The following is a 25,059-nucleotide window of genomic DNA, read 5'->3' as shown; positions in this document are numbered from 1 at the left end:
GTTTTCTTCAATTAAAAAAAAAAGTTTTCATCTGTTTTCATCAGCATGTGAGTTAGATAATTTTTTCCTTCATCTGAAATATTGGCAGAGCAAGCTGGGTGAGTACTTCTAGGCATTTTATGGTTCCTTGATCCCATACATACCAGCTAGGTGTTTTTCCATGGTCTGAAGTTCTTTTGCTGCTAAGGAGTCCTTTAGGAGTTTCTGCCTTGGGGAACCTCCAGGTCTAACACTCACAGCATCCAAGGTCCACACTGTCTGAGACTTACACAGATAAAAAGAAAATGGAATGCTTTGAATCCAGTTTCATATTTATATAATAAACAATGAAAAGAGTGCTGTCCCCATATAGGATCAGGAATCTGGATCTTATTATGTAGAATATACAAAATTTTATGCAAAACACTACAAAATATAATTTCTTAACATACATAAAATAAATAGTAAGAATTAGTTAAAAGAAGCAGTTCTAAAATAACTCAGAGATACACCTTCACATAAGCTCTTGCTCTATGCTGAGACATCATAACAGGACAAATTCCTCAATGAGTTACATTCTCTGCAGTTCCAATTATTTGGTAAGCACATTTTTTAAATTACCATAACATTTGGCTCAGCATCTCTGCAAAGCTGCACTTCTGGGAATATCCTAGAATTTCCTAATCAAAATTTCCAGTACTGTTTTGTCACTGCATGAAGTATTCCTTTCAGAAAAAGCTAAATCATCAGGGTTTGAATTACCAGTCACCATACCAGTTTGAAAGGGTTGTCAGCAAACAGATCATTGCCCCAGTCTCTTCTTTATTGAACACTGTGGTATTCAAAATTATTTGCTTTTTCTGGAATCCACTAAATATAGTTTTAGGAAATTTTTGTAAGACATACTATGAGGTAAACGTGATAGATATGTACGGGAAATGCACAGTAAAACATATGACCAATTGTGCAAGATTTGCTCATGAAAAAAAACCCAAATAAAACAAAAACTAAAACATCAATTAAATTCTTGACAGTCTATCTGAAATAAATTTTACATTATAACCTCACAAAAACATTTTATTTGTAGTCTAGGAAGTTTTGCTAGTTTCCTAAAGAAACAAGGCTTATGCAATGGTCACATTTTCATTCACCTCTTACTAATTTTTAAATCTTTCATTAAATACCAAGAAATTTAGAGAGGCCACTGTTTCAAAGACATTAAGCTGAAATAATTTCAGGGAGAAGAATGATTGATCAGAGGAGGGGGACCCAAACTGGTGGCCCCTTTCACAGAGGGCACACGAGACTCCACAGTCCATCAGGCTGGAGCTGCATCACAGCTGACACAGGGCTGCTGTGGATCACTGCCCTGAGTGATGGCACTTCCCTGGCCAGACTCTTATTCCACAGGGAAAGGTGCAGCACAGTTTAAAGGATGAACATGAAAATATAGGTTTGGTATCATCTCTGTTCACAAAAAAAAAAAATAGAAGTGCTTTAAACAGTGTAGCTGCCTTCCCTTTTAGAAAAGTAGGCATAATTCTACAGAAGTAAAATGTTAATATGGGATATATTTTACATCATTCTTAATCCATTCAAAATAAACTCTGCTTTGAATGCAAGTGATCATTGTGAACCATGCATCTTTAAAATAAGGTAACACAGATTTATATCTTTAAAGCAATAGCTATACTGTAATGCTGTTTATACGTATGCAAAAAGCCCAGTCACATTTACCAGCATACAAAACAGTTTGAAGCAGCAGATAACTCTGTTCTTATTAATTAATAAAATTATCAGAACAGTAACAACATTTTTTTATTTTCCAAATGTTTTTTTTAATGCTAATTCTTCCCTGGTTAAGGTTACCTGTATTTAATCCATGCAAATACAGAGGAATAGCTGAGTAAAACAGTAAATAACTCAGAGTGAAGGCACCTTCAAACATTTTTATTTCAGACATATCACTAGACCTGATTTGCTTGTTCCCCTAAGAGGTTTTGAGCATTTTTGATTTGGGTCCTCACTGTGAATTCTCCATCCAAATAGCAACTGGGATTGTTGAGTTCACTACAGAATATTAATCTCTACTAAATTACATTACTAAATAATTATTTCAAATGGATATTAATTATACAATATCTATCTCTAAATGGAAGAATATATAATTTTACAATCAGTTCCTCTGAAATAAATGAAATTAAATAAGAGATGGGAAGGGGGAAAAGGTGTGTAAGAAAACGCCAATTTTTCAGTTTCCAACCTATTTTTAGATATTCTTTGTCCCTAGATTTTTATGGTGGAAAAAGGATATTTTTATTTGCATTTTACAGGGTATATTTTCATATCTGGGAAAAAGCATAAGGAAAAAAACCTCCAGGGTTATAAGGATTAATCCTTTTTTGAATATACAATTTCATTCATAAATACAACTTTGATGACATATGGAATAAAAAATAGCCAGTGGTCTGTGGCAATAATTGACAACCAAACTACCCATCTATTTTTCTTACACTGGACTATTCAAGCTTATTATAGCAAATTATTATCAGCTTTCAGTAACTCCTTGACCTCCTTAAAACATACTTCCAAAGGTTAGCCTGATGAGATGACTTCACTTTCCATGTCCTGGAAATGGAGTTATCTTTCTCTTCTACAAACCTCTGCTGGTTTTGGGTAGATTTTGCTTTTACTGTACTTCTTCCCATTATGCACAGTAGTCATGTAAGACCCATGCAAAATCAAGGTGACTGAGTACAGGAAGCTCTCCACTGTTACATATTCAAGCTCCTTTTCAGATACACAGTTCCAACACCCTGTAAAACTGGAACAACTTTGGATGAATTTTCCCCCAAATTTTGTAACTCTTCCTGCACATCTTCTATTTTATGGAATATCGTAAGCTTTTGACATTTTTCAGGCAATAGCTTCACAAAAGATCAGAACAGTATTGCTATAGTTTCTATGAAAGATGAGACATTTATTATTAGCAATTTCATTTCATAACAAATTATATGCTTATAATAATAGTAACTTCCAATTAAATGCTTACCTAATAGAGAATTAAAATGATCTGGGAAAAAAAAGGGTATAAGAATTCATTAAAACTGTACTGTAAGCATTTTTTGTTCTTTCTCTGAAGCTAAATATTCTACGGCTATAATCAACAACATTTTTGGAGGAAGGCCCAGGTAATTTTTGTATATATTTCTAAATAACACTTAGCATTAAAAAATATTTTTCAACATTTTAAGACTATGAGTTCATCTAGGTGCATAACGCATAAACACAGACAGAGGTCCTTAGTGTCTCCAGCAAACAATTTATGCAACAGATCTTCTATTCCTAGAAGATAAGCACAAGCTGAAAGTAGGGGGATGTTATCAAGAAAGCTTTGGAAGCAGGTCAATTCAAATGCAAGGATAAATGAATTTGTACAGCCCTTGCAGAATTCCCTGATGTGCCTTGTCTCCAGGGGATACATAGCAGCAGTTTAAATATGTCACTTAGGAAAGAGATTCAGGCTTGCAAACCATTTATTTAAACATTCTTACTGCACTTCACCAAAACTTATCCCTTGTCTGCTAGCCAGGAACTGCAGAGATGAAACACTAATGTCAGTTAACTTTAATGATAATCACAGCAGACTGAATGTAGTTGAAAAATACAGCATGCATGTATGAAGTATGCACATGGAATCCCTTCCAATTATTTCAGCATCTTCCAAACTCCCATTGCCCTTGCTCATTCATTACACTTTATAAATATTAGCACAAAATTTATAAATGGCCTATCTGCATTAACAGGATTAATGAGATCTAAGTATGAGGATGTTACTGAAAGACATTCTTGTCTTTCTAAATTGCAGAAACAACTCTGTGTCCTGTTCATCACTTTCAAACTTTGAAGGTGAGGCAGTGAGCTCTGCACCAGAAATATGTTCAAAGTACTTGGGATACATTTGTCAACTTTGAAGGTCAACTCCCTGTCAATTTCTTAAGTGACTTTCTTCAGGTATCATCATCATTTCTTCACATACAATACATTCATTATTGTTTTTATCTTCCTTATATCCCTTGGCCAAATTACCACTCAAATAAAAAATTACACACAATAAGGTCAGAAATAATCCCTCTCATCACTGATTCCCCAAACTTCTGGAAAATACCATAACTTACCAGGAATACCACAGTGGAACAGAAAAAAAAATTAAAGAGGTCATGAATAAGAAAGTTTTTTCAAGCTCACTCTCTGTACTTCAATCTGCAGCACAATGCAACACAGCATGAATCAGTACAGCTTTTGTCCCTCAAAAAAAGCCAGTGCAGATGTGAATATTTTCATCTCACTGTTGAGCTGCATTGACCTGGGCTATGTAATACCCAGTGACACCTGGTGAGTTCTACAGAAGTACAGCTTTTCAGAACAGCTAAGACCAAGATTTAGGACTCTAGCTTATACCACCTGAAAATCAAGTACTTGTTAGAAAATAAATTATTCTTCCCTACTGGCCAAAAAAAGTGTTAATAAACTATTCAGCATGTATTTCTATGCCATTTTGGTCTGTTTCAGAGTAAAAACAAGATATTCCTGTGCATGCCTAGTGGATGTGGAAGACTACCTAAACTGGATGATAATTATGAAATGAGTAAAACGTGAAACCAAATTAGTTAGCAAAATTGTAAGTATATGAAAAGGGATTTTATTGTACTTTAGATTCTACTTGGTTTTGCTAATCAAATGGAAATTTTATTGATAGCTTCAGGAGATAAAAGTTTAAGGAATACACCTGGGCTTAGCTTTCTACGATAACATAGCTTTTCTTTGCTGAATAACTTAAATATCTTAAATAGATATTTGACAGAGATCCCTCTAAATTAAAACAAAACAAAACAAACAAAAATACCCCCACAACCCAAAACCTCTTTATTGAACCATTTGTTTACGAGTGTCCCTCCCACTCTGGCCAAGCAGATGGCAAGTACAGATATTCTGTAGCAGAATTAAATATTTCTTGACAGTCTATCTGAAATAAATTTTACATTATTACCTCACCAAAACATTTTGTCTGTAGTCTAGGAAGTATTAAAAAAAATATTTTTTGTACAGTATTTTCTTTAACTGCACTTTCTATAAAGAGGTCACCCAATATTTGATGTTTCAGCTTCCATAATCTGTTCAAGGACATAAGGTGAGCAAACCATCTGATACTGTAAAAATACAAGGCTTCTCGGAGCTCTGTTACAATATCAGCTGCCACCTCTAATCCCCTCTTCCACATTAGGGCCTGTTCTACTTGAAATGCCGTGTAATTGAAATTACAAGCTTTTGGCTTCCCGTGGCAGTCAGCCAGCAGCACATTTTACACTAAACCTTACACTAAAAAAATTATACTCTGAGTTAACTTACACACAGTTTTTCTGTTTACAGGAAAGCAGGAAGGAGGAAATGTCTGGTCACCTGGGAATCACATTTGTTTCAGTTTTTGACATGCAACCAGAATAATTTTTTCTAAACTTCAATTCTACTTACTGTTATTTGGATTAGTATTTCTGAATTTGTCATGTCCAAGAACACAAAATTTTAGCCAGGTAAAAACAAGGCATTAATTGATTTCCTTTTCTTACATATATTTTTCCAAAGTTCAGAATATTCTTTCAGTTTCGAATTATAGTCTAGAAGATGAAATATTTTCTAATAGGAATATTTTCACCCAATAATTTTTTTTCTTTTTTATTTTCCTGTATATAAAAAAATCTATGTCTAGTTTATGGATTTTGTTTGACTTAAGGGAGGTCTCAACCAAATTTGGTCCAGGATATGCAATTCAAACTACTTACCTAACTACTTGCAGGAATAATCACTATTTCCCAAGAACCTGGTGTCTTGGTTCAGGGCAAATTTAGGAGAGAACTCTTAAAGAGGTTCTTTTAGGAAAGCAGATTCAATCAGCTTTCAATATTATGCTTTTCTAACCATCCTATATTGTTAAATTACCTAACAGTGGTTAAATACACACATTTGTGTAGGGATTTTTTTACTACCTGGGGAAGAGCTGAAGTAGTCTAATATTAACTTTTTGTTTTTATAGAAGATTTAAATTTTGAAGTTAAAATCTGAAATTTCACCTCTAAGCTCCTGAATTTCTATATAATTACAAAATTCAGCTTGGATTTGAAAACTTTTGTATCGGAACACACCAATTTGAACATAAATATGTTCATAAATTTCTAATTTGAACATAAATGTGCACATAAATATGATCTAAATATGATCCTTCTACTTTCCTACTACCAAAGTTGCACTGCTGTTGTTCCTGATGTGGCAGTGCTATCTTGAAATAGCTATTTGAATGAATAAACTGCTAAATGCCAAACAGTGACCCCAACCCAGTAAATAGTTTATAGATTTAATTAAATGCAGAAGTTTGGATGATTTCTGTTGATTATACTCAAACAAGTAATTCAGTTACTTCATATAATTGTTCTAGGGGAAAAATGGGAAAAGCTATGAAAATTTCTAACAAATAGAACTGAAATCATGCAACATTGTAATATTATTGTCTTCAACATATATTGACAGCAAGAATAAAGGCTTAGTTTTTCCTTGTGCATGAAGCTTAAAGTTTTTACAAACTGAATTAAAGAATTTATGCATTCATCACAGAAAACCCATGTCTGTATTTCTTCTATGAAAGCAAATAATATGTCTCAAAGCAGTAGGGAATACAGGAAAAGAATATTTAAAACAAAACACTTCTATAAAACACTTTATTACAGTATTTTTTGCACAGTAATAAAGAGCAAAAACCAAAGGCACATTCATGCAGAAATGCTTTTTGCAGTTGGACAAATTTTTCTTCCAGTTTCTGCTGCATTTGGATTGCTTTGCCTTACATGGATAATTTACAAAGAAAAATATTCCTTTTTATGTGCACGTGCAAGGCAAGATTCACATAAAAATTCCCAAAAAGTAAGCATAAGTCTTGTTAGATCCAGGTGGTAAAAGAAACAAGTCAGAGAGATGGCAAAGGCTATTCCATGTGATCTGCCCAGTGATTGTGCCCTGCTTCTATCTGTTAGTCACTGCAAAGTTAGCAGCTTCCTCTGCAACTCTGCTTTTCCATTTCTGCTAGAATTCCAGGCTACTTAAATTTTTCCTAGTATAACTTCTGTATTTTCTTAAACTCTTATTTTACTTTATATTTCTGGAAAAGTTCTAAACATTTGGCTATCAAACTTTGATACACTTTTGACAAACACTTTTCACCACAGTGAAAAAATCTCAAGAAAAAGATTTTGCATTTTGCCCGGCACTTTTCGTTACACAAAAGTATTTGCCAGGCAGTAAACTAGGATTTCTAAGGATGTTTTGAATGCTTGTTTCCACTTTGAATTCTTACAAAACACTCAGGGAAAGTGCTGATGCCTGTAAATACTTCAACCAGCTTTTTGCCAGCTTTACTCACTTTGCCCAGAATGCCTTGTTTGGGGGTGTGCAGCCACTAAAATCTAAGTTTTCAATTTTTCTAACATTAACTCTTTTAATGAAAAATACAGCATAGCAAAATATTCTGTTTTAAAAAGTATAAATAAAAAGGTCTAACTCCAAAAACCAGGGTATTCAGAAATAGAACAGTAAAAATATACAAAGCTGCAAGAAAATCATAATATAACCATAATGTAAATTACATGAAGCATGTAGCATACGTAGATGTTGCATATCTCTTTTGAGTACCAGTATCCAGATTGTTTTAGTATCCACATTAAAGATCTTACATGTGGATTCATACATGGGACATGAAAAAAAAAGAGCCCAAAGGTTTTTTCTGAAAATCCTTATGCATAATTCTTGCTCTTTTGTCCTACAATTTCTCTCACAACACTTATCCTCTGAAGGCCAAGGCACCTTTGAGGAAAATTTGTCAAATATACATTAGCAGAGAAGAATTTATACAATCATCTATTTAACTAGCCACAAACACAAATTAGCATATTGGAATGCAGTATCAATATAAAACATTGCACACCTTGACCCATGTCAGATTTTTTACCTGTAATATGTACATTTGAGGGAATACCATGAATCAATTTGTCAAATTTATGAGAAAAGTCCGATCAACATAGTATTCTATTTTTCCCGCATCTTGCATCTCATAAAATATCTAAAAATCATTCAAGTCATGAGAATATATTTTGGTATCAATTCTGTTTATAGGCATAGGTCTTACTACTTTGAAAGATTGTGGAAGTCCATTTCAAGATCACATTTATCTACACAGCCTTCCTATGAGGCATCTCAGTTTTATATCTATATTTTGTATGTCAAGATTGCCAAAGAATAAGTCGCACGGAAAATTATTAGGGGAGCATGGAACAGATCTCTCCTTTGGAGCCCTGAAAGGCAAGGAGAACTGTTGGATCATTTGTTTCTTTTTGAGGAGATAGTTACAGAGAAAGCGTTGGACTTTAATTCTGGATATCAAGCCATTATAAAGAGACAAAAGTACAGAATCAGCTAGCTACACTCTATTTAAGCAAGAACACTAAGATGCAATACACCAGAAAAAAACTCCCAAAGAGTATGAACTAACATAACTGGCTCCTTAGAAACTTAGGCAAAGTAGTTTTTCAAGAGTTTGGGAATGTGAAATGATCTGCCTTTGCCCTGAGGAGAGGATGGATGGGCAGAGCAAGAGCTGCAACTGCTCTTGTCTTCTCTTTGCAGCCCTGGTAATTACAACACCAGCCAGCTTTCAGGGATTCAGCCCAGGGAATCCTACTGCCTCTGGCAGTTCTGTCCTCCCAGCAACCTCAAATAAGCCTGGAACTACCAGAGCATGAAATGAACACAGATACATATTGTTTGTTTGCTCCTAAGCCTGCACACACACAAAGCATACATGTGAAACTGTTCAGCTGAAGGCTGTACCTTTCTGTAACAAGATTTTGCTAAAAAGCATAATTAACTTTTGTTCTCTTTGTATTTTTTTCTATGTAATTCAATTAATTTGTTTCTCTCTCCCTATGTTACATGTCTGCAGAATTACTAAATCCAAATTTGTAGCTATGAGTCCAAATCAATAAGGAAATGTGAGTTCTGAAAATGCTGAAAAATTTACTTTACTCCTCTGTTTGCTGGTGGGAAGCAGAAAGGAGGTTTGAAAAAGCAGCTCCAAGCAACACCAGCTGAAGTTGTTCTTTACTCTTTTTGCCCAATACCAGCAAATGCTCTGTGAGGTTCTTGCACTCCAAGTTCTCAAAGAGCTTTAGGAATTGATCTGGAACTCCATATCCGTCAACTGTCTTGATAAATAATCTGGTTGTAAATACTTCATGTTCAATACTATCTAGCTTTAATCACACTGCTTAATCAGCTGCCTGAAAGACTGCAAGACCAATCTGCACTGCCATTTTTCTTCTTTCTTTATATTGCCCTTTTTTCCTTAGCTAACAAATACTGAGCCCTTCTTTCTCCTCCTATATCAACATTAAAGTGTGCTATTAAGCAGTATTGCTGAACAGACAGAATAGGAATTAATGTGTCCTCTTACACTTGTCTAAAATTTTGCAAAAAGGAACAACTATTCTAAATTTATTTGCCTTAGGGAAAAAAAAAAACCAAAACCACAATCCTTTTTTTAGCCTACATTCAAACTCCTGCTGCAATACTAATAGCACCAAAATTACGATTATATAATCTTTAAAAATTATTTTACTGCTGGTTATGTTTTCCACAAACTGCATATCTGCAGAGATTTCCTAAAGTTTCAAAAGAAAAGAACAGATGGAGATATTACCAAGCATAATATTGCATTCTTTTAAAATATACAAATAAACTAGCCACAAATTTTAACTAAATTGTTCTTATTAGTTTTCAAGCAAATGGTGATAGAAATCTAAATTATAGTTGAGATATCAAAATTTCATATTTCAGAATGAAATTTAGAGTTTGAATTATTTTGTTCTCTTCAATTTTTAAAACTGAATATTATCTGGCAAGATTAGTATTTGACTAGCATTTAAAAACATACAGAATATGTATAAAATTACTGCACTTCCAATGGGCAAGCCCAACATGTGGTTTTGTAGATTATAATAACGTATTTCAAAATACCCCCTTTCCTAGAATGAAAAAATTAAAGCAGAGAACTGAAAATTCAGAAGGGTTACGTAAATCTTGGTTTTTTTCTCTCTAGGATGACAGTGCTGGCAAACACAAACCTTATCTCTATGCAAAATCTATTTTTTATGAAACTAATTTTAAAAATTACAGGATTACCCATAAGGGAAGGTACTTACAGATGCTGTCACTTGAGAAGCACTCTGAAACTCATTAATATCTTCTGTGAGCATTTCAACCCCAGGTACTTGAGCTGTTCCAAAGAGGTACAAGAGAAATGTAAATCACTCTAATCAAGTAAGTGTTAGTCACTTTGAAAATGTAATGCCTAAAAATTTACTGCTGGGAAGGTAAACGTGGCTATTGCAAATGTACTACTTTTCAGTTACAGTTCAATGGATTTTATTTTATGTCTGATTTTAATTTATAATCTTAATGCAACATGGAACAGTGTCTTTAAGATGACTAGAGTGATAAGCAAGCTTCCTTCAGTGGCCAAGGTATCTTCTAGGTTCTTTATTAACTTTACTATTTAAACTAAATAGTGTTTACCCTTTACACAAGGGAGTAGTGGATCTCCAGCTTTAATAAAATGGATAAAACTATTCAATTAATTATTAATTAATTATTCAATTAATTCAGTTAAAATTCCTGAAGTAAAAGGATTTGGACGATTTAGACAATATTTAAAAGCCTTGAAAGTATAACTTTTGCCCATATTGCCACATTTTAAAATGACAGAATTTTGTGAGGAGTCTAAAATGTCTCTTTGATGCATGTATAATTACTTAAAACAGATTTTATGCAACCCTGTCAGAGAAAGAAATTTCCAAGTAACATTCCATGCAGTTTCACTCTTTGCCTAGCACTCTTCTAAGGCACTTAGATGCTGCATCAGCAGCCTAACAAAAGAAGATGTCCTGATCTTCCATGTGTTCTGCTGTCTTTCTGACACTTAGCAAGGAGGTCCTTATGTTTCCAGAATCCAATTTGCTAAACATCTCAGACTATCCTTACTATGAAAGCACAATTTATTGTGAAGTGTGGCAACTGTGGTTACCAATTCATTGCAAACACAAATTGATGTGGAGGGCAAAGAGGTGATGATAACACAAAGTTATGATCAGGGAATTGTGTGGGAATTGAGAGATGATGACACACTTTTGCCATTGCCTTATCTAGTTCTCAATCTTAATTCCCACATATTTGCATCCTTAATTTTTTACCCTGGTCATGCAGTTGCACCCAGAACAACACTATATGTGTTTCATATGTTCATGTTTTCATTGAACATCCCCAATTCCAAACTTTTCCTCTACATCCTCATGTCTCTTGAACTTTCTACTATAATGACACTTGAAAGGGAAAAAAAAACAAACAAACCAAACAAAAACAAACAAACCAACCAGAATACAAACACCCCAAAAAAGCAGTGACTCCTATTTGAAAGGGAATAAACTACTGATGTGAAATTTGCTCTAGCAAAATTTATTTAGCAAACTAAGTATTATATATCACAATATAATCTGTAGAGCTGTAGATGTAACAGCACAATAAAATAGGAAATACATGCACATTTGGCATAAGTGGCATAAGTACCACGGAGCCTATTATCTTTGGTCCAGTATTATTCCAGGGGGATTCACAAAAGAAACAAGTCTTTGCCCACACCCCAGAAATATGTGGAGTTGCACAATACATGCAAAGAAACTCACATAATAAACAGCTTTTCACAGATATTTGAGGAGTGGCTTAGAAGTCTTATACTTTTCATTTATCCTATATTACGAGATTACTCCCTAATACATTACTGCATTTTAAACTTAGTTCTACAAGGATGCACAGACTGCAAAAGCTGTATTTGCAATAACATCTTTTTTTCCTGCCTTATATCATGGCTTCACTCAAAGGGTAAGGTACATTTCAGCAGAAGAGAATGAAACAAGTAAAACAAGGTTGTTTGGTACTTATAGGAAATTGGGAGTAAATGAACAATTATCCCTAAGGGATACTATTTCTACATATCTAAAAGCCCCCCAAAATACTGAAGTGAATTGCTTCTACAATCCCACCAACCTGAAAAACACACTGGGGGCTGTTGCATGTAGATTTTTCTGGATCAATTCTGTTGTAGTGTGTATCTTTTGAAGCCTCAGCAATTCTCCCCATCCACCTCCACAGAACAAGAGCAAGGCTCAGTGGAGAACTGACCAAAGAGACAAACCAGACAAGCTTGGCACCTAAAGGGAAAGTTTGCTATGCAGTCATCTATGCTGCTGCTTCTGATCAAAATCAAGAACCTATTAAATTCTTCCCTGAGTTCTTTCTTGTGAAGTGGTCTAATGGAAAAGGGAAACATTTTTGAGAGGTATAGTTTAGGACAGTGGAAAGAAACTGCAGCTTTAAGTGTCTTGTGTTTTTCTATCTTGAGACCTGATTCCTACCTCTCATTTTTACTACTTAGATCAAACACAAGCCTGTCCAATTCAGCAGGATTATACTAGAGGGAAATCAGTGTAGTGGTTAAGTAGAACCAGATCCAGATTGTCAGCAGAGTCAGTATAGTGTCTGATGCTGCACATGATCTTCTCACATAAGCTCCTGCATTGACTTTAGAAGGTGGAATTGCTTAAAATGAGGCTTATTTATAAGGGCTGTTAGATCAGATGTTCTGCCCAATTACTTCTGAGCTTAGTTCATCTGAAATTCACAGGAGAGATGTTCCACATCTAACAACAGAAACAGACCATTATCTAAAGAAAGCTACTCTCAACTTTGTTGTGCATCAGCACCTTGCTTGCTTATTCCTGAATGAATGGTTTGCATCAGCACTTCCCATTGCACTTTTCCCTCATTAAGGTCACTGATACTGATAAATAGCAGAACATAAATTCAAATAAACCTGGTAAGTGAAGCCTGCTAGTCACTATTTCATGATGTAATACATCTGTAAGAGGACATAACTAAAAATTCACTGCAATAATGCCTTGGTTACTTAGGGTTTTTTAACAATATCTTTATGGGTTTTTTTTTCAATCATCCTCTCATACATAATAATATTTATTGGAAATAAGTATCAGACGCAAAGAGAGCAAATATTGTGCTGCATTTACAGGGAGGATTGATAGAATGGGCAGCTGCCTGAGTTCTGTGTCTGTTTATAGTCTGTACCTACTTGTGAAATCCAGCTGTGTTTTTTTTTCAAATTGAAGTGTAACACTAGCCAACATTTTAGGAAAAAAAGACTCAACCATATGTTACAAAACACTGAACATTTCTGAGGGCACCTCTTGACAGAAATTTGGCATTACCTTACCATCGACCTCAATCTTTTTGCCCGAGAGCCCTTGTTATTTTCTAGCTACATGACTAACAGGTCCATGTATATTCATAGACAGATAGATGTGTGCCCCACCTTCCTATCTAAATTTTACTCCCTGCATCTTATTGAATGTGGTGTTTTTTTAAAGAAAGCATCTTCCATCTTCTCTGTAGCCATATTGACTGCAGAGTATTCAGAAGCACATGAAGTGGCCGAAGGTAGAACAGCTGCAGCACTTTTGTGCTCCACATTCTGTGACCATGAAAGATGCAGCTCCAATATTACACAGCATCCAGTACTTTCTGATAGTTTCACCTTCTTTAATCCTGCTATTGCTGCCACTTAGCAAAACTTAACCATGTAATTGAAGCCTGCAATTTTATAACATGACATGGCAAAGTGGGCATACTTTCACTTCAGGAGCAAAGGTACACAGGAAGGAATGTGCAAGGATGAGATCTGTTCAAAAATTATTTTGTGAACTGTAGAGCTTTTTCCCACATGTCTTTCTTACCAATCTATTTGCTTTTGCTACAATAATACCATGCATGGATATTCCCTTCCCAAGCAAGCCACCACCACCTCCCTTTCTGGGAATGACTCTTACAACAATAGAATTTTGCCTTCCTTTCACAGAGCTTGAATGAAGCCACCAGTCTGAGCACCTCTTGCTGACAATCTTCATGAAGACTGTAAGGACATCGTATTTTGAGATTCTGAGTGTCCTATTACCTTGTTCAATTAGGTGTTCAATGGCAGATAAAAGGAAAAGCCAGTGTCTTGACTGCATGAAACCACACATTCTCACAAACTCAGTTTGAAAAGTTAATCTTTAAAGACATATTAGTTACTAATGATTGGTTTACAAATGAGGCAAGAGAAATGAGTGAAAACTCAGGTTGCTGTGATATCTAATAGTATATACAATAGCATTAGATAGTAGACAGAGAGTAGGATAATTTAAAAAAATACATTCTGGAGGGGTTTTTGTGTTAATTGATCACCATAGCTAACTTGTCCATGGCTGCTGAAGGCTACACTGCAAATCAAAACATACAATTTTTGTAGACTCGGCTGGTTCGACAGTAAGGGAATGGACTGAATCTTTGCAGATTCACTGTCAAAACCTGTATTTGTTTCCCTCTGCATTACAGCAGCAGCTAAGATAAAGTTAACCTTCATCAATTTTATCTTTCATAGGAAAGCTGGGCATTCTCTGAAAAGATATCCTTTATGAAGTGCCTTTTTCAACATTTCAGGTGTTACTCAGTTCAAAAACCTGAGAAGAAATTGAAATAAGCCTGAGTGTCCTGACTGCAGATTAACCCAACATATGAACATGTTTGTATGAGGGGAAAAAGTGTTTTTCAGAGTTATTTTATAAACTCTTTCTTTCTACTGTAAAACATTTGAATCATCTGGATGCATGTGTAGTAATAAATTAAATATTTCAAAGACCACTCTTTGGCATAAAAGCAGCAATGAACAGCCCATGCCTATGCTATTAAGCTGTTTTAAATGTTAGTGTGCTAACATAAAATCTGTCTAATAAGAACAAATTCTGGCCCAGTGAACCTCTCAAAATAAGCCTAGGAATTATTCTGGAGTGTTAATTGGCCATGACAAAAAATATGTTAGTGGCTCTTTGAACAGATTTGAAGTGTAAACGATTGAGTTCAAATGCCCAGGAACACTCTCTTGGAAGTGTTTCATCTTTTACAGACATAACCCCTACTCTCAAATTCAAGATGTTGATGTTTGGGGTTTTTTTATGAGCAGCAAATATTTATATAACTTACCATCAGAGTCTGACACTGCTGGCTCAGATGTCTGAGATACCATGGAGACATCTTCTGGCCTCTCTGCCAAATTATCTCCTTGCAATCTAAATTGTGGAAAAATGCAATGAAAACATTTGCAATCATATTCAATGGATAAGACAGAGAAGAAGATTATCCTTGGCTACATGTCCTGCTCACAACATTGCCCTAATTAAAAGAGCAGCTTTGCTGAATAGCCCACACTCAGGGTTCAGTCATAACCTGGACTGTCTAGTAACCAGTCTCCAAGGAACAGCCAGCTGAATCCTAGCTTACACATTTTTCTAAGTCTTATTTTACAAAAGTGGGGGTTTGGTGTGCATGTGAGACTGCAAGCTTCCTTCCCTACCTCCAAAAATATTTTAATTGAATAGGACTGTAGTGGATGTCCATGCCAATGTGTTGGCAGTGAGGTGGCCTTGGTGAGAAGAGGCTGGGGCTGCCCTGAGTCCGTCACAAGTGGTTCCATCTGGCTCCAAAAGGAACCACAAGGAACCACGGCAGGGCAGAGCTGAGCTCTTCAGCCAAAATGGTGGCATCTTGGAGGAAACATAGTTAAGGAAGAGCCAGTCACAATGCCACACAGGCAGACAAGCAGGGAACAGGAAGACTGGGAAACAGCAGAGGACACACCAAGGTCAAAGGAGATGGTGCCCCATACTCTGAGCAGACACTCCCTGACAGCCCATGGTGAAACGCCAGAGGCAATATCCCATGCAGCCCCTGGAGAACCAGGGCAGGTGAGTATGTCTGGGAGATGGACAGTAGCCAATGGAAATCCCACACTGGAGCAGGTGAAAAGTGGGGTGAGGAAGGAAGGGCAGAGAGGACCTCTAATGGACTGACCACAAAACTTCACTCTCTGTCTCCCCTGCACTGCTCAGGGGGTGGTGAGAGGAGTCTGAAGTGACAGAATGAACTTGGGCCAGGAAAGGGAGGAGGAAAAGTGTGGTTTTAATGTCTATCTTTTAGTTTCTCATCACCTAAACCTACCTTAATGAGCAATAAATTAAACTAATTTTCCCCAAGTCAAGTCTGCTTTGCCCATTACAGTAACTGATAAACAATCTCCCTGTCTTCATCTTAATCCACAAACTTTTACTTCCTATTTTCTCCCGTCATCCTACTGGCTGGGTAGGAAACTGGCCCTTAGCCAAAGTTAACCCATCACAGGGGTTATGTATGCAAGAATATTTCCTCCTCCTTTGTTACTTGTTAAAAGGAAAATACAGTAATTATGGCAGACTTTGTCTTCAGGCTTTCCTGCTGCACCAGCTGACTGCAATGCCTTGACAGCAATTTATACAAATAATGCTTGTATCTGTTTGTTCAAATGAGCATCCCAGGAGTCCCACCATCCTTCTCCAAGCTCTTATGAATCCAGAGTACAAATTCTGCTCTGAGAAGTGCTTTGTAGCTCTAAATGCAATATAACTGCCATTTACATAAAGGTTATCTTACCTTGGGTTTATTCAGACATGAAAAGAATAAGAAAAATGCAATTCAATTTTGCAAAGCCCAGGAATCATAAAAATGCATTGAAGTAAAACCTTGGGGAAAGAAATAACTTATCTCTTGGAAGAAGAAAAAGTTCTTTTCACTCTGTATTCTTACCCTCTGCAGCTGTTTTATACTAAGCTTGAAATTAACCTTTGAAACCAAGTAGAATCCCCTTATCTGCCCTATCTAAATTTCACATTTTATGATTCTCACAGTTATCTAATATAGACAGATCTTAAAGTCATCTATTTGTTTGTACTCCTCAAAACCATTTCCCCAATAACCCCATCCCCAATTACTTTTATCTCCTTTTATTGCCCCTAGAATCATTTATTTATGATGGAAGGTGTAAATTCATAATATTTCTTATCTAAGGTGGTAGATCCATAGAACATGAAACTCAAGACAACAAAATGTAAAAGTTAGAAGCTGTAAACCTAATTTTGAAAATTACTTCTATGAATCTTTTATAGCTCTGTATCTGGCTTCTAATGCTCTAGTTACCAATTCTTTAAAGCCTAGCTTGTCAAACAGAAGCAAATTACTTTGTATCCTAAAGATATTCAAATAGGGAGAAAATAAATTGCAAATGAAATAACTATGCAAAAAAAGGAAGCTATCAAAAAATCACATCATTTTCCACTGCAGTGCAATTCACCCATCCTCCTTCATTACATACATATGCACATTTACTGCAAGCACATATTCAGTCTTAGAAAGATATGCATGAAATTGCAAGAACCCATCTCTCCAGCCATGTTGGTAGTTCATTTATATAGCCATGTTGGTAGTTCATTTATATTTAACTAAAAGGATAATTACTCCAACCTTTTCTGCTTACATTACAGTCATATAAAAACTATCTCTAGAAGTGGAGCTGCTTCTTTTGTCCCATCAGATTTTTCAAGATTGTTCAAGATTTTATCATGTTCCCATTCAGAGCTTTGATAAATCCAAACCAGACATGAATAACTGGAATTATGCTCATCTTTTTCTAGATTTTAGATATATTTCAGTGGTCCATTGCTTCATGAAGAACACATACACACAAAAAATCTTTTCAATGGAAAAAGATTTTCTTTTCTTCTTTCTTTTCTAATCAGAAAAACAATTTTATAGAATTTTACTTTGTAGGAAAAAATATACTGGGTGGATGGGTGAATAGGATGTTTGACATGTCCATACCTTATTTTAACATCAAATTTTCAATTTATTTATGTATTTCTTACAAATAGATTCATACAGAATAGATTCTCATGAATCTCAAGCAACAAAAAAGTCACAAACACACACAAAAGAACTCTGGTACTTGGACTATTACAATTTCTTCTTCAAAAGTAGTATTATTCATAAGACATCTCCACAGTAAAATGAAAACACTTAAAAACTCTTAAGCAGAAAGAAGCATTCCTTAGAAAGACACATAGGTTTAGAAGTTACCTAAAAATTACTATCTTACTAATGCTTGATGGACTACTTCAGCTTTTAACCAAAGCATTCTTTCAGCTATTAATTATTTTAATGTGAGTCTAAATTTGATACCTGATAGCCAACATTTTGTCCCATATCTGTTTCTAGTGGGATTTTTTAGCTTAGAGGACATTGTTTCAGTTATAGTAACCAGCCGCATGTTGGAGCTTCAAGAGCTACAAAGCAAACAGCCTACAGGTAAATATTTCAATTTTCTTTAACCCCAAAATGCATTCCAAGAAAACTGTTAAGGACTTCAGGACCAAGGATATTCTGAATAAATTCTATAGATTTAGTGCAGAAGCATTACACAGGGTCTATCACTACAAGCAAGCTTGTGGATGTGTGAATCACAGTTCTCCTGCTGGTATGATCTTAAAAATACGATTCACAGAATGGGTCAGACTGGAAGAGACCACAGTAGGCCATCTGGTCCAACCTCCCTGCTTGACCAGGGTCATCCTAGAGCACATGGCACAGGGTTGTGTACAGATGGTTCTTGAGTATTTCCAGTGAGGGAGACTCCACAACCTCTCTGGGCAACGTATTCCAGTGCATGGTCACCTGCACAGGAAAGAAGTTCTTCCTCATGTCCAGGTGGAACTTCCTGTGCATCAGTTTTTGCATATTGCCCCTTACTCTATTTCTTGGCAACACCAAGAAGAGCCTCGATCCAGCCTCTTGAAACCCTCCCTTCAGACACTTGTAAACATTGATAAGGCCCCCTCTCAGTCATCTCGTGGCTGAACAGGCCCAGCTCACTCAGCCATTCCTCTCAGGAGAGATGTTCCAGTCCCTGCATCACCTTTGTAGCTCTTCACTGGACCTGCTCCATGATCTCCATGTGTCTCTTGTCCTGAGGAGGCCAGAACTGGACACAGCACTCCAGATGTGGCTTCACCAGGGCTGAGTAGGGTTAGAATCACCTCCCTCAACCCACTGGCAATGCTCTTCCTAACGCACCCAGAGGACACCATTGGCGTGTGCGTTAGGATGTGGCTTATGGACAGATGCTGTCCACCAGGACCCAGGTCCTTCTCTGCAGAGCTGCTTTCCAGCAGGTCAGCCCCCAGCCTGTGCTGGTGCAGATGATTATTCTACCCCAGGTACAGGACCCTGAATTTGCCTTTGTTGAATTTCAGATGGCTCTTCACTACCCATCTCTCCAACCTGACAAGGTTGGATGCAGGACAAATTCCTACCTGAGAACTCCTCCAGTGCACTAAATGTAGACATACATGATGATTCTCCTCTATGTCAACACTGTTGTTCTATGACATTCTTAAAATAAATAGTTAGAGAAACTAAAGTAAATTTGATGTTACAGCAGAATACTAGAATTAAAAAAATACCAACATAGTTCACATAATACTTCTTAGGATTACATGGGATTAATAAAAATAATTACAAACATAGGTACTTTCTATTATCAGGGCTTAAGGAGAAGGCATAATGTATTCTGAAAATGAAGAAATGGAAATGCTTTGGATACCTCATAGTGAGATATATGCCCTCTAGTATTGGTTCTTTGCATAGACTACTGATTCAAAGTATGTGTATTAATAATTGTCTTGCACTAGTTTATAACAGAGGCTGTACTTTAGGAAATTTCTGTGCCAAATAAAATTCAGAGAGTAATTGTCACTTACAGATAGAAATTTAGATTATATTTAGGTTAATGCTTTTTTCACCTATTCTTCCAGAAATATGTCACTTAAATAACCAAAATCCCATTCTATTCCTTCCTAAAATGAACCAGCAGAAGGGTTATCATTTTTAGACAAAATCTCCTTTAATCCCAAATAAACAACTACAGGCAAGAGTTATATAATTAATGCACATGTGGCTGGCCTTCAAATTCTGGTACATAGCTAAGGACTTCTTTTTATTTTTAAATGTAGCAAACTAGAGCTGGCTAACTGTGTTCAAATTCTGATGTTCCCTAGAGGTGAACATGAACAGAAACTGAAACTCCACTTGAGAAGAAAGGTTCCTGAGAACCTGCTATTTCAAGAAAATACAAATGCTTCTGCTGACATTTTAGTAGTGAAGAAAAATTCCTTCAGGGGCTCCAGGACAGTAAAGGGCACTCTCCAAGGAGGAGGGGGGAAATTGCATGTCTAAGCACTGCAGCTCCAGCCATTCTCTCTGCTTTGCCCTGTGTCAGCTAAATTTTACTGAATCTGAATAAACAGTGTAAAAAATTTTGGTTTCTGTGAAACATTATTCCTGAAAACACACATTTAACTGGAAAATTCCTGATCTCCATTGCTAAAGACTCAGTCAACTTCTTTTAGCTGAATACAGTGAGAAATAGTGGAAAGTTTGGTAAAAAATCCTTAAATCATTCAGCAAAAAGAGCAGTAAAGTTGTTTTCATGATCAGCCAAAACTGGTGCATATTTTTAAGAGCACAACAACAAAGTTCTCTGAAAAACAGAGGTAGTGTCATGTTTGAATTAAAATCTTAATTAATGAGATTTTTACTTGTTGTGTCACTTATTTTCCTTAAATTATTTCAAAGTAGGCTACCCATTCTCTTGAAAAAATCCTACCAAATACTTCCATGATTTATAGTTAGTTTCTTTATGAAGCAGTCATTGTTTTGGATCAAAAATTCTAATATACATTTTATAAGATTAATGAATATCATGAACTTACTAACAAAAGAAATTTATATATATATAATAACATGATGATGTTCCTTTGTCAGCAAAAGGAAATTTTAATCAGAGATGAGAAGAAGGATAAATTTGACTTATTGGACTTCTTTTTTTTATTCTCCAAATCACCTGCTTCCTTTCTGTAATTTAAAACTTCACATCTACATCTAACCTTCTCTGATAGCACTGGAATACTGATTATAACTCTCCTAAGACAAATACATAACTCCAGGGAAGTTATAGCAACAGAGATCAGACAACAAAAGCTCTGAACGGCTCCACACGCTTTTAGGTTACATTGAATGTTTTCTTGCACCTTTCCCTAGCAACCTCAACACCAGTAAGAGTATTTCAAGCTTCATAATCATCTGTCCTGACTTGCCTATAATAATGAGTTTACTTCATTCTTTGTTCCCAAACATACTGATCCAAATTCTGACCTCATGTACCTTGACTTACTGATTCCACAAGTTCTGCACTCCCTTATACTGCTGTAAAATCCAAAGCTTTTTCAGCACCTAAATATAAAGCCAGGAATTTCTGACTTACTTCATTTGTTTTACTAATGTCTTTTACAAATATAAAAATATTAAAACTGTGCCATAAAAATTCCTATTGTATTCACAGGTACAGAGACACAAAGATGTCGGTTTTCCAGTACAGACAGTACCAATTAATATAATGGTAAAATTATATTAAATAAATATTATTAAAAAATATATAGGCAAAAGTACTCTTTCTCTGGTAAAACTCCTCATCAGCTTTAGCTACAGACACTACCTTCTTAATGAAGATTAGATTTTTAAAAAAGTTTATATGATTTTTAGATCACTGAACTGTAGAAGAAAAATGCCTTAGATCCTCTAATGTAGGATCGAGAATTTGTTGAGCAATGAAAGTGGCTGCCACCTCTGAAGCAACAATAGAAAAGCTCTGCAGCATGTCACCTTGTTATATTAAGAAATCAGTGCCATAGTTTCTGTTTTCACTCTACACTAAAATACAGGAAGCATCTGCATTGAAGAGAAACAAAGCATGAGGACTACTGGATTATCCTGCAGAACATTACCTAGGAAGGCAGACATTTCCAATATCAAACAATAAGAGCACACAAATAAATACAAATATTTAGTACCATTTCTAAATAAAATGTAGGAATACATGCTTAATGATACAATCAGCATGCTTTCCAATAGACATTTATAATTTCTTTAAATCCACTTTAAAGAAGTGATGCAAGGCCATCAGGCCTTGCTGTTACTACCAGCAATTCTATTCATGTGAGACATACAGAATTTATATTATTTGAGTTTCACCCTGATCTAAGATACATTTAATCTAAACTAACTTCCTTTTCACCAATACCATTCAAACCACAGTCTGTTTCTTGCTTTTGCACTCACTTTCTTAAGGACACTATCTCTCAGTGCTTAAAGATCAGAACACAGAGAATTACTTGAAAATTCATAAAACCAGTAGTTAAAAATGGATTTTGGTTGACATTCATTCTCCTTTTGCAAATTAAACACGCTGTTTTCCAGTCACTCTTGGAGATTTTTGTGGAAAGTTTCCACATCACCAATAGTTAATGCACAGCATAATGTTTTCAGCTGGTAATACAAGAATATACACTTGCTGAGCAAAACCTACACATTGACACAGCCTGCAAATTAATCTTTTTTGTGTGCTGCTTGCCTTTCCAAAATGTCTGAATGCAGGTCTTTGTGCCTTTAAATAAGTACACTCTGCAGTTATTTCTGAAGAGAACCAAAAGTGGAAATATATTCCCCAGAGTAAGGAATCCATAAAGAGACTGAATTATCTAATCCTTTTACAAGATGGGGAATTAGGCCATTCTTATGGCAATCTTTTATCTGCTTCTGGCTTCAAACCATTATCTCACAGGAGAAAAATTACAGTCTTTGTCAGTCTTTTCAGACTTAACACTCTTTCTTCTCCTGTGAACCATTTTTCCTAGGACTTGTGAAAGAGTTTTGTGTGTGAGTGTGCATTTGTGTCTTTAAGAGCTATATTAAACTGCTATCCAGAGCCTCAAATTATGACCAACAAGCTTCCTCAAGCTCATGATCTCCTGGCTTCCTCCCTGTATCTTTTTCATCCAGAAGAAACTTCTGTGGCTAATATACATCACATTGTTGTACAAAAACCAGAAAGAATCTCGAAACATTGCCATAGAGAATTAGCTTGCAAAGCACACATCAAAGAGAGCAAAGGAAAAGAAGGGAGAAAAGCTTGGTAAAGCACTTGTCTTTTTAAATTATTGAGGGGGTTAAATGGGTTTTGTAGAGGAAAAGAGAAAGACATGTCTTGACAAGATCTGCAAATGAAGGACAGAATGAATCGGATGTTGCCTTCCATTAAATTGAGACAAAGCAGAATAATTTTCAGGACCAGCAAAACAGTATTAATTTAATATTCAAATGTGCTCTTACTTCCTTCAGTTTTACAAATCAAGACAAGGACATTAAAAAGGCCTAAAAACATCCTTTACATCTACGGTTCTTAGAATTTCTCTGAAGCAGTTTCAAATGTTTGCAAGTGCACCAACCTGTTCAAACCAGTTTTCTCTTTAACAACCAGCCTGAAATAAAAAAAAAAACCAAAAAGCAACAAAACAGGTACCATTGAACAATAGTTCTAACAAAAGATGATCTAGACATGCCACAAATTCACAGCATCTTATGCTGCATTCTTCCTGCATAACCAAAACCACATATTAAAACCCTGTCAGTTAAGTCACAGTAGGGCTATCTCCAGATAAACTTGGTGCACTGACATGTTACCCAAACCAGATTTATCATGATAAGGTGTATGTGTAATATGTAATTCACATGTACCTAGTGCTCATGTTTCGAGTCTAAGTCTATTTTCACTAACATGTAAACACTTATCTTTCTTCAAACAAATGGAATTTGTTTGAAGAAACATTATTTTATGCTCACTGACAGCTTTTTAAGTCAAAAAAAAAACCAAGTCTACCTCACATGTGCATACAATAAGGAAATAAAATAGCTCTTAAATCTAACACAGAGGGAAATACATCATCTGAAAACACTGGTCTCCTCATAGCTTATTATAATTTTTGATAAAAGATGATATTTTTATTATCACAGTATTTTGTGGAACTTCTGATAGGACTGAAATTATTGCTTGGTGAAATTTACCAGGTTGGAAAAACATGTAAAAAAAGAGGGAGGAAAGTAGTCTGATCTTTCTGGGATTTCTGTCTAAGCACTTCATGTAAATCTCCTGTCTTGTATTGCTGCCTTCCCAAGACACTGTTAAGATTTTGAAAATAGAGAGACTTCGACCATTCTTCCAAAACACAATTCATTGGGAGCTTTCCATGAAATTAATTGAGGTTTAGGATTAAAAATTATACTATCTTGTGCACTTCAGAGGTCAAACTTGGATCCATGGACTCAAAAAAATAATTTGAAATCACACAGATATTTTCTATTTAGCATACAGTAAGATGTTCCAAAGAAACACAAGACAGTGAAAGAAAAGGCAGTGTGTTACTCTTAAAACTTAGCAAGTCAGCCTACGAAATCTTAAAAAAATTATTTATGGTCTTTGACTCTGATAACCATGAGCGCCAGTAAAAACATTTTCTGAATTATTTTCTTCTTCACTGTTTTTCTTTTGTTTTGAAAGCACAAGATACCAAAGTGCTACACCACTTCAGGGAAGGAAAGATAGAGTGATTTATTTTTGCTGTACTTAGCACTTACAAAATCAAAAGACAATGAATACACTATTTTGGCTATTTATGCATCAAAGATGGGCAAATTAACCCCTGCCCAAATGCAACCCATCGAAAAAGCAAAGTGAATACTTAGTTTTTTATTTTTTTTTTGCCACATCTTTTTCTTTTCCCATAATTATTTTTGTTTTTCTACTTTATAAGAAGCTTTAACTAGCCAAAAGAAAAATATGGGGTTTGTTTTCAATTTTCCAAAGTGAAAGGAGATTTTTAAAATTTATAAAGCAGTACCATATGGAGGTTAATTTACTTGTTTGCCACTATTAAAAGGGAAAATATGCAAATAAAACATTTTGTTTAGGACAAAGTCTGTGAAGCTGGCACAAACAAACATGAGGAAAATTCAACTCTTTTAAACAAGAGATCCAATAAAACTAAGGTTACAAAAAATAGATAA

General features: G+C 35.5%; 1 protein-coding gene across 3 annotated transcripts in view; it reads right to left on the bottom strand.

The window, feature by feature from the left end:
- Positions 1–25,059, bottom strand: part of C1H8orf34 (chromosome 1 C8orf34 homolog) — a 150,337-nt gene that overhangs the window by 20,829 nt on the left and 104,449 nt on the right. For all 3 annotated transcript variants that reach the window (XM_036400626.2, XM_036400640.2, XM_036400632.1), the window contains 3 exons: positions 15,223–15,308; positions 10,281–10,354; positions 144–264 (listed from right to left, as the gene is read on the bottom strand). In XM_036400626.2, the coding sequence (XP_036256519.1) occupies positions 144–264; positions 10,281–10,354; positions 15,223–15,308 (281 nt within the window). The remainder of the gene's footprint in view (positions 1–143; positions 265–10,280; positions 10,355–15,222; positions 15,309–25,059) is intronic.

This window comes from Molothrus ater, chromosome 1 (genome assembly GCF_012460135.2).
Source record: "Molothrus ater isolate BHLD 08-10-18 breed brown headed cowbird chromosome 1, BPBGC_Mater_1.1, whole genome shotgun sequence".
NCBI classification, from domain to species: domain Eukaryota; kingdom Metazoa; phylum Chordata; class Aves; order Passeriformes; family Icteridae; genus Molothrus; species Molothrus ater.
The sequence above is the reverse complement of the archived record's forward strand: the minus strand, read 5'-3'. Positions and strand labels throughout refer to the sequence as shown.